Below are 12,563 nucleotides of genomic sequence, written 5' to 3'. Positions count from 1 at the left end.
AGGACACAAGAAAAAGCATACATAAATGACCAGAGTGGATTCGGTAACTCAGCAAAACTACCAGAGCTTCTACTGAAAAAAATTCCCTGGTTTTGGTTTTTGAGATGATCATATAGGGAATTGGGTATACCAATTCTATGGTTATATTTCCTTTTTGAGGCTTCAATTTTTTAAAAAAGGAATATTTCATATGTGTGTTTTTATAATTGGTGAATACATGAGCTTCTCAAAATCATGAGTTGTTGAAGCATTGTCATCAAAAGTAGGCTTAAAAATCTAACAATGACTTGATTATAGGGAAGACATAGAGCTTTTGTCTCTGAGAAATGATCAAGCAGGGAAACACTCAGGAGGCACAAGCAAAACACCCTGCTAGAAGCTGATCGGGTGGAAAGAGGCCCAGCCCAGGGCAGGCATGACTCCTCAGGCAGTCACATGCCTTCTGTGTGACTCACCTATCTTTTCCTCCTTTCACATGACACCAGGTAAGCCAGCATCAGCATTGAACTCCAGAGCCTGGCCCTGAGAAATTGTGGTTCCTTATCTCACGTTTCCTCAGTGCTCATGCTTCATTTTCCTTGTGCCCTCTGGCAACCAGAATCCAATTTGCAGAGTGAGGGATGGGGGCTGGGGGTGAGGGGCAAAGGCCAAGTCTCCAAAGCTCAGCTTCCTTTTCTAAGCTCTGCCTGCCTAGAGTGCATTTATTTCTTCACTTTAGAGAGGAATCCGGCACCACCCTTGGTTTTGTATAGCCCACTGCCATGACCATCTCCATCTGTAAAATGGGGCACCCGTCTCCTGGGGCAGTCGTTCTCCAAGTGGGTCCCCTTATCTGAAACATCTACATCACTTGTGAACTTATTAGAAGAGCAAATTCAGGAACCCTATGCCAGATCCACTGACTCAGACACTGGGGGTTAGAGGTCAGCAATCTGAGTTGTTACAAGCCCCTGCCCTGCCCCCAGGTGATTCTGATGCACTTCAAGTTTGAGAATTACTGTCATACTGTTGTTGGGAACTTAAATGAAGGCACACAAATAACATTCTTAGAACAGTGCCTGGCACCTGTGTTATTTAGCTATTAGAATTATCATTATCATCAGGGGACTCTTTTCCGATCATATTTTAATTTCCAGAAGTACCAGGTATTCACAGATGGAGTTATCTTTCCTATGAAACACTGCTCCCCCATACCCCCACCCCATGAATATATGCAAGCTCTATTCACAGCACAAAGGTCCTCTCTGTCTTGACCTCTTTACATAATGATGCAGTATGTCTAGGGAAAGACTATTAATAGGGATGATTGCAATAGAAAGATGCTCAAAGCCTAAACTAGAAGTATCTCAGGGTAGGAGTGGGTGAGCAATGCTTTTATATGCAGAGACCATGGAATAGGTGGTTGTGAAAAGAGGAGGGAAAGGGAGGTAATAAAAACTGCTGTGTGGGAGTCTTGAAACCTAAAAAAACTGTGTCAAACTTTGCACTAACAGGAGAGTCAAGGCAAAACTGTTGTCTGCAATAGGGTACATGAGAAAAGAAGTTACAGAGTGGGAAGGTGCCATACAGGGCTTAGCTGTACTAGTGAAGCCAGCCTAAAGATATGTTAAACACAAGTTTGAAACACAGTCAAAAAAACTGATTCTCACTTATACCATTCTTTACATATACCATGTTAGGACCCCAAACATACAAGGTCTTAATTCTTGGAACCTCTAAATGTTACCTTATATTATAAATATTTTGCAAATGTGATTACGTATTTGCGATGGAAAGATTACTCTGCATTATCTGGGTGGGCCTAAATATTCTTATAAGAGGGAGGTGGGGGGATATTTGACATAGACTGAAGGGGAGAAGGCAATGTGACCACAGAGGCAGAGATGAGAGTGATGCAGCCGCAAATCAAGGAGTGCCTGGCGGCCTCAGAAGCTGGAAGAAAGGAGGAGCAGGTTTTCTCTTAGAGCCTCTGGAGGGAGTACAGCCCTATCAACCCCCAGTTTTCAACCCAAAGGGATGCTGATTTTGGACTTCTGATCTTCACAACTGTGAGAGAATAAATTCTTGTTTTAAGCCACCAAACTCGTGGGAATTTGCTATAGCAACCATAAGAAACTCATATACCTTGTTTCATTAACAGACTTTCAGATTTTAGGAAGAGATCCTCATAATCTTAAATAAAAAATAAAAAAGTTGCTCAGTTGTGTCCGACTCTTTGAAACCCCATGGACTATACAGTCCATGGAATTCTCTAGGCCAGAATACTGGAATGGGTAATCTTAGGTAGGTAGAATAGAGAAAAGGAGTCCAAAATGGCGGTGGCTAAAAGACAAGGAAGCAAAAAGCCCGTGAAAATAGAACAAAAGAAGGTCCAGGACTGGAATGAGGACCTAAGGTAAAACAAACAACACTCCTGGCTGGCCCAATTTACATAGGACAGGCCCAGGGAGAGATAAACATATAAAAAGAGGAGCCAAAGCTAGCTCGCTGCTCTGCTCGCATGGGCTCTCTCTCTCTCTCTCTCTCTCTCTCTCTCTCTCTCACTCTCACTCTCGCAGGGCGCTCTTCTCCTCGTGTCTTTGGATCGACGTGCCCTCACGCCTCGAAGATGGATTTTCCTGCTATCTTCTAAATAAAATAGAGCTATAACACTGAGCTGTAACACTGATTTGTCTAAGAGCTATAACATGGTCCATTCGAGACCTGAGAGCTATAACATGGTCTATCCAAGACCTGAGAGCTGTGACACGCCGAGGGGGCTTTAATGTCTGTCCCTGCAAATCTTTGTTGTGACGAGACAAAGAACTGAAGAACATACACTCATGTGATATCTAGCCTTTCCCTTCTCCAGGGGATCTTCCCAATCCAGGGATTGAACCCAGGTCTCCCGCCTTGCAGGTGGATTCTTTACCAGCTGAGCCACAAGGGAAGCTCCTTATAATCTTAGGAGTAGGGAAAATCCCCCAAGGTCAGCTCCTATGTTACCTACTGCACCAATATGCTTTGCCATCATCTCATTTAAATATATTAATCATGGCTGTGCACATATGCTGTAAAATCAAGACTACTGTAGTTAATCTTAGTTTGTTTAAATGGAAAGGCTGAGCTTCAGAAAAGCCGTCAGGAAAGTTATATGTAGAATGTGCGTGCTGTCACTCAGTTGTGTCCGACTCTTTGCAATCCTAGGGACCGCTGCCCGCCAGGCTTCGCTATCCATAGGATTTTCCGGGCAAGGATACTGGAGTTAGATTGCCATTTCCTCCTCCAGAAAATCTTCCTGACTCAATGATTGAACCCTTGTCTCCCGTGTCTCCTACATTGCAGGCAGATTCTTTACCATTGAGCCTGTGGGGAAGTCTTTACATGTAGACATGTCTAAGTAAATGCACAAACTACACCAGGAGTGGTCAACAAGCACAAAGTAAGAATTTAATTAATTCTTGTAGATTGACTTACTTACTCACTTAACAAATTGGCTGTTTAACCCTATAGGAAAAGCAAGGTTACAGAAGCTTAGAAAAATGGGTTATTTCTTAAGTGGCTTTATTTGAACATCTAATCATAAACAAACACTTTTCTATAAAATTATAAACACTTTTCTATTAAATTATAACTAGTAAAACACTTTACAAATGGATTGGATAATGATTTTTAGGAGTAATTAATGGCTTATTGAAGTTAAACAAATTAGAGGGGGCTGTTATATTGGGGAGAGGTGTTAAGTGGCCTCAGGGTCTTGAATACCACCACGTAAGATTTGTTCATTCCAGTATGGTTTAAACTTCCAGAGATGAGATAAAGAATTTATATCCTGTTTCACAAGTAAGCAAAAGAAATCTAGACAGATTCACACAAAAATATCCTTTCACAGATGATTGTTAAGTTATACCAACTGCATTTTATCAAAAGCAGAGCTAAGGCTTGGTTACTTGGCTAAAATGTGACTGTCTCAATAATTAGTACTCACCTAAGTTACTTTGCAAAAAAGTGGGAATAGAAGAAGAAAAGGAACATAATGGTTAGTAATAACACAACTTTGTAATGCCTTATTTAAGAGATAATGTTAGCAGATTTCATGAGTTTGAGCAATAATTCATTGTCTTATTTAAATGGCTTTTTCCTGAATTTAGATATTTCTTAAATTTAGGGTTTGAGGATATTTGCTTAAAGGAAAAAAAGAGTCCATTTCCCCTCCATTGTGTTTTTATCACATTCCAAGAAACAAAGGAGATGCCATTCTTTGGAGCAGCATCAGTTACACTGCCTCCAGTCAGGTATTGCTCAAGGCAAACAGTCAAGAAGTAGCAGGTTTTTCCACCCTCTGCAATCCTAAGGAGCTGTGACCCAAGGGCAACTGTAAAACCCACGTGTTAGAATAACTTAGATTTCTTGTGATAGACCGAGTAAACAAACAGACAATGGTTCGACTTCATAGGACAATAGAACTCTTAACACACAAAAGAAAACGTTGCAGCAACCACTTCAGAACTGCCAGGATTTAGTGAGTGGTTAACAACTTATTTTTTCTTTCCAATTCCAGGACAAACCAAAGAAATCAAAATATTCTCCCAAAATGTAAGATGTATCATTTCAAGGTACTCTTCTTCCAGCTTGCTTATAATAACAGCCTCCAATCAGGGACTTCCCTGGTGGTGCAGAGCGTAAAGCGTCTGCCTACAGTGTGGGAGACCCGGATTCGATCCCTGGGTCAGGACGATCCTCTGGAGAAGGAAATGGCAACCCACTCCAGTACTCTTGCCTGGAAAATCCCATGGACGGAGGAGCGTAGTTGGCTACATACAGTTCATGGGGTCGCAAAGAGTCGGACACAACTAAGTGACTTCACTTCACTTCACTTCACTTCCATCAGGGATTATGGAAACTTTCCCCTTTTCTCATTATAAAGCTTTCCATCACCCAGACAAGAATTGCATCCTTCCCTATATCATGTTGTTTCCATGTAGGGAACAAGTTGTTCCCATGTAGGTGCTCTTCACTTATTTCCACGTGTGAATGATACTTGCGTTGACCACCACGTGTGTGTACATACTCAGTTGTTCAAGTGTCCAATTCTTGCCACCCTGTGGACTGTAGCCCACCAGGCTCCTCTGTCCAAGAGATTCTCCACACAAGAATACGGGAGTGGATTGCCATGCCTTCCTCCAAGGGAATCCTCCTGACCCAGAGAGACGCATCTCCTGAGTCTCCTGCATTGGCAGGCGGATTCTTTACCACTGAGCCACCTAGGAAGCCCCATTGATCACCCCAACTACTTCTAAATAAAGAAAAGAAAAAGAACAAAACAAAAATTTCTAGTGATTCGCCATACAATATATATTTCTGTAACCACCCGAGAATTCCTGGCTGCTAGCTGTGTTTGAAAGGAAAGAGATTCTACTTCAAAGAACATAAAATAGACATTTTTAATAAATTGATTTTTAAAAATATTTGTACTTCTATGAAAGTTACTAATTTAATTTTAACTAAGAGTTTTCAAATCGATATGCACTATTTTTGTTACATACATATAAAAGAGTTATGGGTGAGCGGTTGAGGGTGTTTATTTTCTAAAATACATTTTTTATAACGAATATGTTTCTTATATAATTTTTTAAATAACTTTTTAAAAAGTTTCTGAATTAATTTCCTCAAATCTTTAGCTCTCTATTTTTTCCTCTATCCAAAACTTTTCTTTTAACCACATAAACTTAAATCCTAACATTAAACATAATTAAACCACTGATTTTAGAAGTGGATTTCCTACATCTCAAGAGAAGTGCTTTGTATACTTCTCTTGAAGTAAGACAGTCTATCCTACTCTTGAAGGAAGACAATAATCCATAATTCAGAAAGTGGAGAAGCAAAAGTGATTTCCACCCTTTTTCCTCGACCCTTCTCATTTTTATTAACACAAATTGTCTGTAAATAGCTCATTTCTGTTGGTTTTATGACAGGCTTGAAAGGCGAGAAGACCCCCTGACTCGGAAAAACAGGACAGGGGCATAACAAAATACACGCCGCCTCTGCAGACCCACCCAGCCCATCCCTTTGCCTCCTGAGTTTTGGGCACAAGCTTTGAGGAAATGCCATTCCGCTCTGATTCTTCTCAAATCCAGCTAGTACCACCCTCAACCCGGGAGGGAACACGTCTGCCTGCGGGCTCGGGGTTCCTCCAGGCTGCCCCACCTTTGCTGTTGAATAAGCGGGAACCCCTAGACAAGACAGTTCTCAGTGTTCCCGCATAATTTCACCAAAAACTCTAGGACTAAAGGAGGTACAGAGTTACACTGAAAATCCATTTGGGGCTCCCTGTAAGCTTCTTTTTCGTGAACCCAGCCGAGCATAGGAATTCGAGGTAATTAGCTGATGTTGGTCCCCAGGAAGGCGCCGGACCCCTCCTCAACACTGCCCACGGACCCCCAGCTCTTCGTAGTCGGTCCCATTGAGGCTGGGACGGCCTTCCCTGGGACAAGTTGGAACAGAGTCGCATCACGCGCTCAGAGTACCCACGCCTGGAGGCCCTGCCCGCTGACCAGCTCAGCCAATCGCTGCGCGGGCAGGCGGGAGGGGCGGGGCCAGGCGGGCCGCAAACCCAGGCCTTAAAGGCTGAGTCAAGCGCGACCTGGCCAGCACCTCGGGCCTCGGCGACCTTTGGAGAGAGAAACGTGCGACCGTGGAGTGCGCCTGCGCAGCTTTGGAAGCCGCAGGTCAGGAACCCAGTCGGGCTGAGGCGGGTTCAGGTCAGAGACTGGAGGAGGCGATATCCAGGGACTCCGGGGAGAGAGTAGGCGCGACCTCCAGGAAACAACAGCGTCTATCCGCCGGGAGTTAACGAAGTTGGGTCGGCACTGCCTCGAGCTTTGGCCTCCTTGAGGTGGTGAAGGGGGAAGGGCTATTTTGGGGAAACCCAGGGCGAAGCTGAGACCACAGGGGGTACTAGGCCGGTCAGTCTCTGGGCGCAAAGTCCCGGTGGATCGCTGTAGTCTGACCTCCGAACGCAGGATTACGGGACCAGTCGCTCGCTGAGCCACCGTAAACATCCTCTGGAAGCGACTGGCTTGTGCGGAGGAGGCCTGAGAGTGGGGCGGCACGTTCCTGGGCTGGCCGCACCTGCAGCGCTGGTGCGAGCTCAGCCCGGCAGGGTTCTCCGAGCCCTAGGAGTCAGAGTCGGGCCCTGTCTGGCACGAGAACTGGGGCTGAGGTCGCCGTCGTGATCGCGTGCCAGTTTCAGGGAGAGAGAAGGAGTGTGGGCTTACACAGGACAAGGGGAAGGACGGGTGGAGGTCTGGGTGCACTTCGGCCCACTTTGTCTTGGGGAGGCTTTTCAGAAAGTTTTCAAGTAGCGGAGATTCGAAGGTGTAACTCTCCCTCTGCCGTATATTAATCAAGAAGAAAGGTGTGAGGTAGCACCTAATTTTTCGGGAATCATGTCTGTCCCTACTTTGGATCAGACGTCCTGATAAATAAAATTTTTCATCACCTCCGTACCTTCTTCAGTAAGTAACCTGAACCAATGGTTTCCTAGCTATTATTGTCTGGACTCCGACCCGTAAGATGGCAGAGACCCTTGCGTGCCTGCGTACATGTGTATTCAGTCTTGTCCGACTCTGCGACCCATGGACTGTAGCCTCCAAGCTCTTCTGTCCATGGAATTTTCCAGGCAGGAATATCTAAGTGGGTTGCCATTTCCTTCTCCAGAGGATCTTCCCGACTGAGGGGTTGAACTGGAGTCTATTTCGTCTCCTTCATTGGCAGGCGGGTTCTTTACCAGCTGAGCGATCCTTACCATGGTGAATTTTCAGTGCACTCATAGTGAAGTCGGTTTCAATTCCTATAGCACTTGTCAGCCTGTTTTTTCAATTTGATGGCTGAACCAAAACGTAATAATTTTGTGTAATATTTTATCTGTTCTTCTCCATCTGTATTTTTAACCTTTTTCTACAGACCTTTCATAAATATTTGAGAAGATCATTTAAATGTTCTCAGTCCACTATAGTGGCTGTAACATCTCAGAAGAAAGCTTTTTTTTTTACTTAAGGATTGTCCTCATCAAATTCTTACTAATTTCTTTTTCTTTCATAGGTTTTTGAGATATGAATCCTTCATTCTTCCTGACTGTCCTTTGCTTGGGAGTAGCATCAGCTGCTCCAAAACTTGATCCAAATTTAGATGCACATTGGCTCCAGTGGAAGGCAACACACAGGAGGTTATATGGCATGGTTGGTAACATCTGAAAATGTCCAGAGGGACCCCCACAGAGAATGATCTGTGCTGTTGGTCTGAATAGTTTCTGGAGTAGTTTTGTCAACTTTGACTAAGGTAGTAACTTAATAGCATATATTTCTGAGCACAGCATGGGCATTCCTGTGTGGGAGTTTGGAGAACAGCTCCCAGAGGTATAAAGCCATTTCTGACAATAATTTTTCTCTGTCTGAAAATCCATTTGGTGAACATGGGTTGGATTTTAAGGAGAAATAAAAATGATCAGTTATATGTTTACATCTAGTATGAAGAAGGATGGAGGAGAGCAGTGTGGGAGAAGAATAAGAAAATAATTGACCTGCATAATCAGGAATACAGCGAAGGGAAACATGGCTTCCGCATGGCAATGAATGCCTTTGGTGACATGGTGAGTGTGGCATGAATTGCTGAATTTTTTGTGCCCCCTCTCCTCTGTACTTTAGCAAAATAACTTCTTACTTTTTCTACATTTTATTTACTTTTCCTTAAAGACCAATGAAGAATTTAGGCAGGTCATGAATGGTTTTCAAAATCAGAAGCATAAGAAGGGGAAACTGTTCCATGAACCTCTCCTTATTGATGTCCCCAAATCTGTGGATTGGACTAAGAAAGGCTATGTAACTCCTGTGAAGAATCAGGTATGACAGTATTCAAATCCAGATCTTCTTAGGAGTGTTTAGGTATATGGATTGTTGTTGGTCTTTGTATCTGTCTTGTAAACTGATGGCTCTTTTATTTTCAGGGTCAGTGTGGTTCTTGTTGGGCATTTAGTGCCACTGGTGCTCTTGAAGGACAGATGTTCCGGAAAACTGGCAAACTTGTTTCACTGAGTGAGCAAAACCTGGTGGACTGCTCTCGGGTTCAAGGCAATCAGGGTTGCAATGGTGGCCTAATGGATAATGCCTTCCAGTATATTAAGGACAACGGAGGCCTGGACTCAGAGGAATCTTATCCGTATCTTGCAACGGTAAAAGGAGCTCCTTATCTTGTCATTACAGCTCTGCTTTCTAACATTTTCAGAGATAAGAGACACCTTATTCAGCATTCACATTTTAGATGCAAACTGTTAGAACCGCCATTATAAATTATCAGCTAATCCAGAGGTCTCTGATTTTAGATGGTTAACATAGTTTGTCTTCTATGCAACATGGAGAATATGTGTGCCATTTCTATGCATGCATGCGTGCTAAGTCACGCCAGTCATGTCAGACTCTTTGTGACATCATGGACTGTAGCCCGCCAGGCTCCTCTGTCCATGGGATTCTCCAGACAAGAATACTGGGGTGGGTTGCCATGCCCTCCTCCAGGGGATCTTCCTAACCCGTGTCTTATTATGTCTCCTGAATTGGCAGGTGGATTCTTTACCACTAGTGCCAGGTAGGAAACACCATTCTGTATATAATGCATATTTCTCCATAGTGAAAAATTTATTATGGCCAGGTAGATCTTAATGGCCTCATTGAAGAAATATCTACTACTTTTTCAACTTCAAACCAATCAGTAGCATTTTTCTGGGCTGCTTTATAACAAAATTGACTTAGAAATCATTAAGTTGCAAACTGCTGAGTCTTAATGGTCCTAGAATTCATGTTGCCCAGGAGGTGAATGGTAGTAATCAAGTCTTTTCCCCCTTTGCCTTTAAAAGGACACAAATAGCTGTAACTATAAGCCTGAGTGTTCTGCTGCCAATGACACTGGCTTCGTTGACATCCCTCAGCGGGAGAAGGCCCTTATGAAGGCAGTGGCAACTGTGGGCCCCATCTCTGTTGCTATTGATGCAGGCCATACATCCTTCCAGTTCTATAAATCAGGTAGGTGTTTGTCTTTTATTATAGAAATTCAGGCAGTCAAAATTGGAAGACACCACCATGATTGACTTTGGCATGGAGTCCTGTTTTTCTAGGACTAAAGAATTTTGAGTGTATTCATTTAATAATGGTGTTTCCATTTGACATTATACTTTAAGCATTTTCTCATTATGACAAACTCTTCATAAATATTTTTAAATGGCTATGTAATTAATTCTTTATATACAACCTATATGTAACTATTCTTCAATTGTTGGGCCCTTTTCCAAAGTGTTTTACTATTATAGTTAGAACTGTAAAGAATCCAATAGTTCAAGTATATTTTTATTTTAAGTGGAAAATTTATCTATTTTGTTGAATTTTGTTGATTTCTACTAAGTTGAGTTTTTATTTTTATTTTTCATCAGTCATTATTTTTGGTTGACTGTTTAAGTCTTATTTGGAATTTGTTTATGACATTTCTTTGAATTTTGAGATGCTTCTCTTTTAATTAGTCAATAGGATGGGTTACTTTCATGTGTCACTTGGAGCTCCTTATCCCAACACTGAATTTTACTCTCCCAGGTATTTATTATGATCCAGACTGCAGCAGCAAAGACCTAGATCATGGTGTTTTGGTGGTTGGCTATGGCTTTGAAGGAACAGATTCAAATAACAATAAATTTTGGATTGTCAAGAACAGGTATAAAACCCAAAATGTTATATTTTAAATTGAAAAGGGAAGTATTTAATTACAGGTACAAAAATTCTGAAATCCCAGAAAGTCTTTCTCCTTGTTAGAATAAACAGAGACGTACTAATATGTGATTATAAGATTCTTTAGTGAGTTTGTTGGGGTTATGTATTTGTAACATTGCATTTTTAAATTCTGAAAATTTTCTTAATTCAGAAACACATTTAGCCCAAGGGTTTTAGATAAAGAATTTTTCACCTGTAGAGTTGAGAGCTACCTTCCTTTTTCTGTCTCTAATTTTTGAACAAGGAATAGTGGGCAAAAAACATTTGCCTCTGCTGATTGTTTCAGTCTGAAAGATTGTCCAAGAGTCCAGCGGTCTCTGTGTATCCTTTCTTTCTATTATCATTTGATGTCCTGCCATTGCATTTTACTCCCAGTGATTAGAGGTCTGTGAGGGTTGTAAGAATCAATTTTCACAGCTAAAGCTCTTTAAAGTGAGGTGTAAGATAGCCTGTGGAGACAGACTGCTACATTGGAATCTCAGTTCTGCCTCAATTTCTTACCTTAAAAAGTGAAGATAAGGACCCACAGGAGTAATATAAATATATGTAACAGAACTTACAATTGTACCTAATACATGATAAGGACTATTTTAATTATTAGTTGTTATTAATGAAACTAAAGTGTACTTGATTCTTTGTATAAAAGGGAAAACATGTTCTTCTTTCAGCTGGGGTCCAGAATGGGGCTGGAATGGCTACGTGAAAATGGCCAAAGACCAGAACAACCATTGTGGAATCGCCACGGCAGCCAGCTATCCAACTGTTTGAGCTGATGGATGGTGATGGTAGAGGACTTGAGGACAGCACATCTGGAGGAATTTTGTTTTAAAACTGACCAAACCCTTACTGTATAAGATCATACGCTTGAATCATTGAGGATCCAAGTTGTGATTTGAATGCTGTGACATTTTTATAAGGGTAAAATGTTACCACTACTTTAATTACTATTATAAATAGCTTTATAATGTTGAAGACTTATTGCTTAACTCTAAGACTTTTGAATTTTCATTTTTTAAAAGGATATATAAAACTCTGCCTTTTACAATAAATTTTAATTCAATACATAAAGGTGGAACTTTCTCTTTTTAATGCATTAACTTGTAGTAGTTGGGGTATATAATTGGCCTGTAAAGACATAAGTGACTAGGTCAATGTTGCATTAGGACTAGACACTGGGTGACTTTGCAAATATTTTAGTTTTAAATATGCATATTTTATGTCAACTGTGTTACCTAGTGTTTCCAAAAGTAAATTTAATGGTTGTGATTAACAGATTTTCAGGTGCTTGTTAATAACTGGAGAAATGTGTTCAAGATCCATAAGAAATGAGGCTGAGCTACAAGAATAGTCCTCTGGCCTCAGAAGACTGATGAGATCACTAGGGCACACTTGGGCTTAGCTACCTAATCTCTGAATTGAAGAACCTCAGAAAGGAACAAAAGAGGCTAATCATGTGGCTATACAGTGACTACAAATAAAACAGTATTTTTGTATACTTAAAAGATGGGAAGGAAATATGCCAAACTTCTGGATGAATTAGGGATGATTATTTTCTTTAAGCTGTCCTGAAGAAACCATGTATTTTTATTAGGAAAAAAATTGTAAAAATATATGTACATCTCCTGCAAGCTAAAGAAGCACGCATACATGTTTAAAAAGTCTCATGTTCCCAGTCAAGGAAATACAAAGAATACGCTGCAGAAGTATTTAATTTAGCCATAATCGTTTGTGAAGGAAATGAGAGATGGAGGACAACTGGAACCTTATATCCCACAA

General features: G+C 41.5%; 1 protein-coding gene across 3 annotated transcripts; it reads left to right on the top strand.

Annotated features, from left to right (window-relative positions):
- The first annotated feature begins 6,559 nt into the window (after positions 1-6,559).
- Positions 6,560-11,855, top strand: LOC102394284 (procathepsin L). 3 transcript variants are annotated; one of them, XM_006063091.4, is made up of 8 exons: positions 6,560-6,707; positions 8,083-8,219; positions 8,507-8,629; positions 8,733-8,879; positions 8,984-9,208; positions 9,887-10,052; positions 10,614-10,731; positions 11,456-11,855. In XM_006063091.4, exons 2-8 carry the CDS (start codon positions 8,094-8,096, stop codon positions 11,553-11,555), a joined length of 1,005 nt encoding a protein of 334 aa, XP_006063153.1. In that variant the 5' UTR covers positions 6,560-6,707; positions 8,083-8,093; the 3' UTR covers positions 11,556-11,855. The 3 variants fall into 3 exon arrangements, with proteins under 3 accessions (XP_006063153.1, XP_025137840.1, XP_006063154.1); XM_025282055.3 differs by having other exon boundaries at positions 6,604-6,740; XM_006063092.4 differs by lacking the exon at positions 6,560-6,707 and adding an exon at positions 6,737-6,874.
- The last annotated feature ends 708 nt before the right edge of the window (positions 11,856-12,563 follow it).

Source organism: Bubalus bubalis, chromosome 3 (assembly GCF_019923935.1).
Source record: "Bubalus bubalis isolate 160015118507 breed Murrah chromosome 3, NDDB_SH_1, whole genome shotgun sequence".
NCBI lineage: Eukaryota > Metazoa > Chordata > Mammalia > Artiodactyla > Bovidae > Bubalus > Bubalus bubalis.
This window is presented reverse-complemented; position numbering and strand designations above follow the sequence as displayed.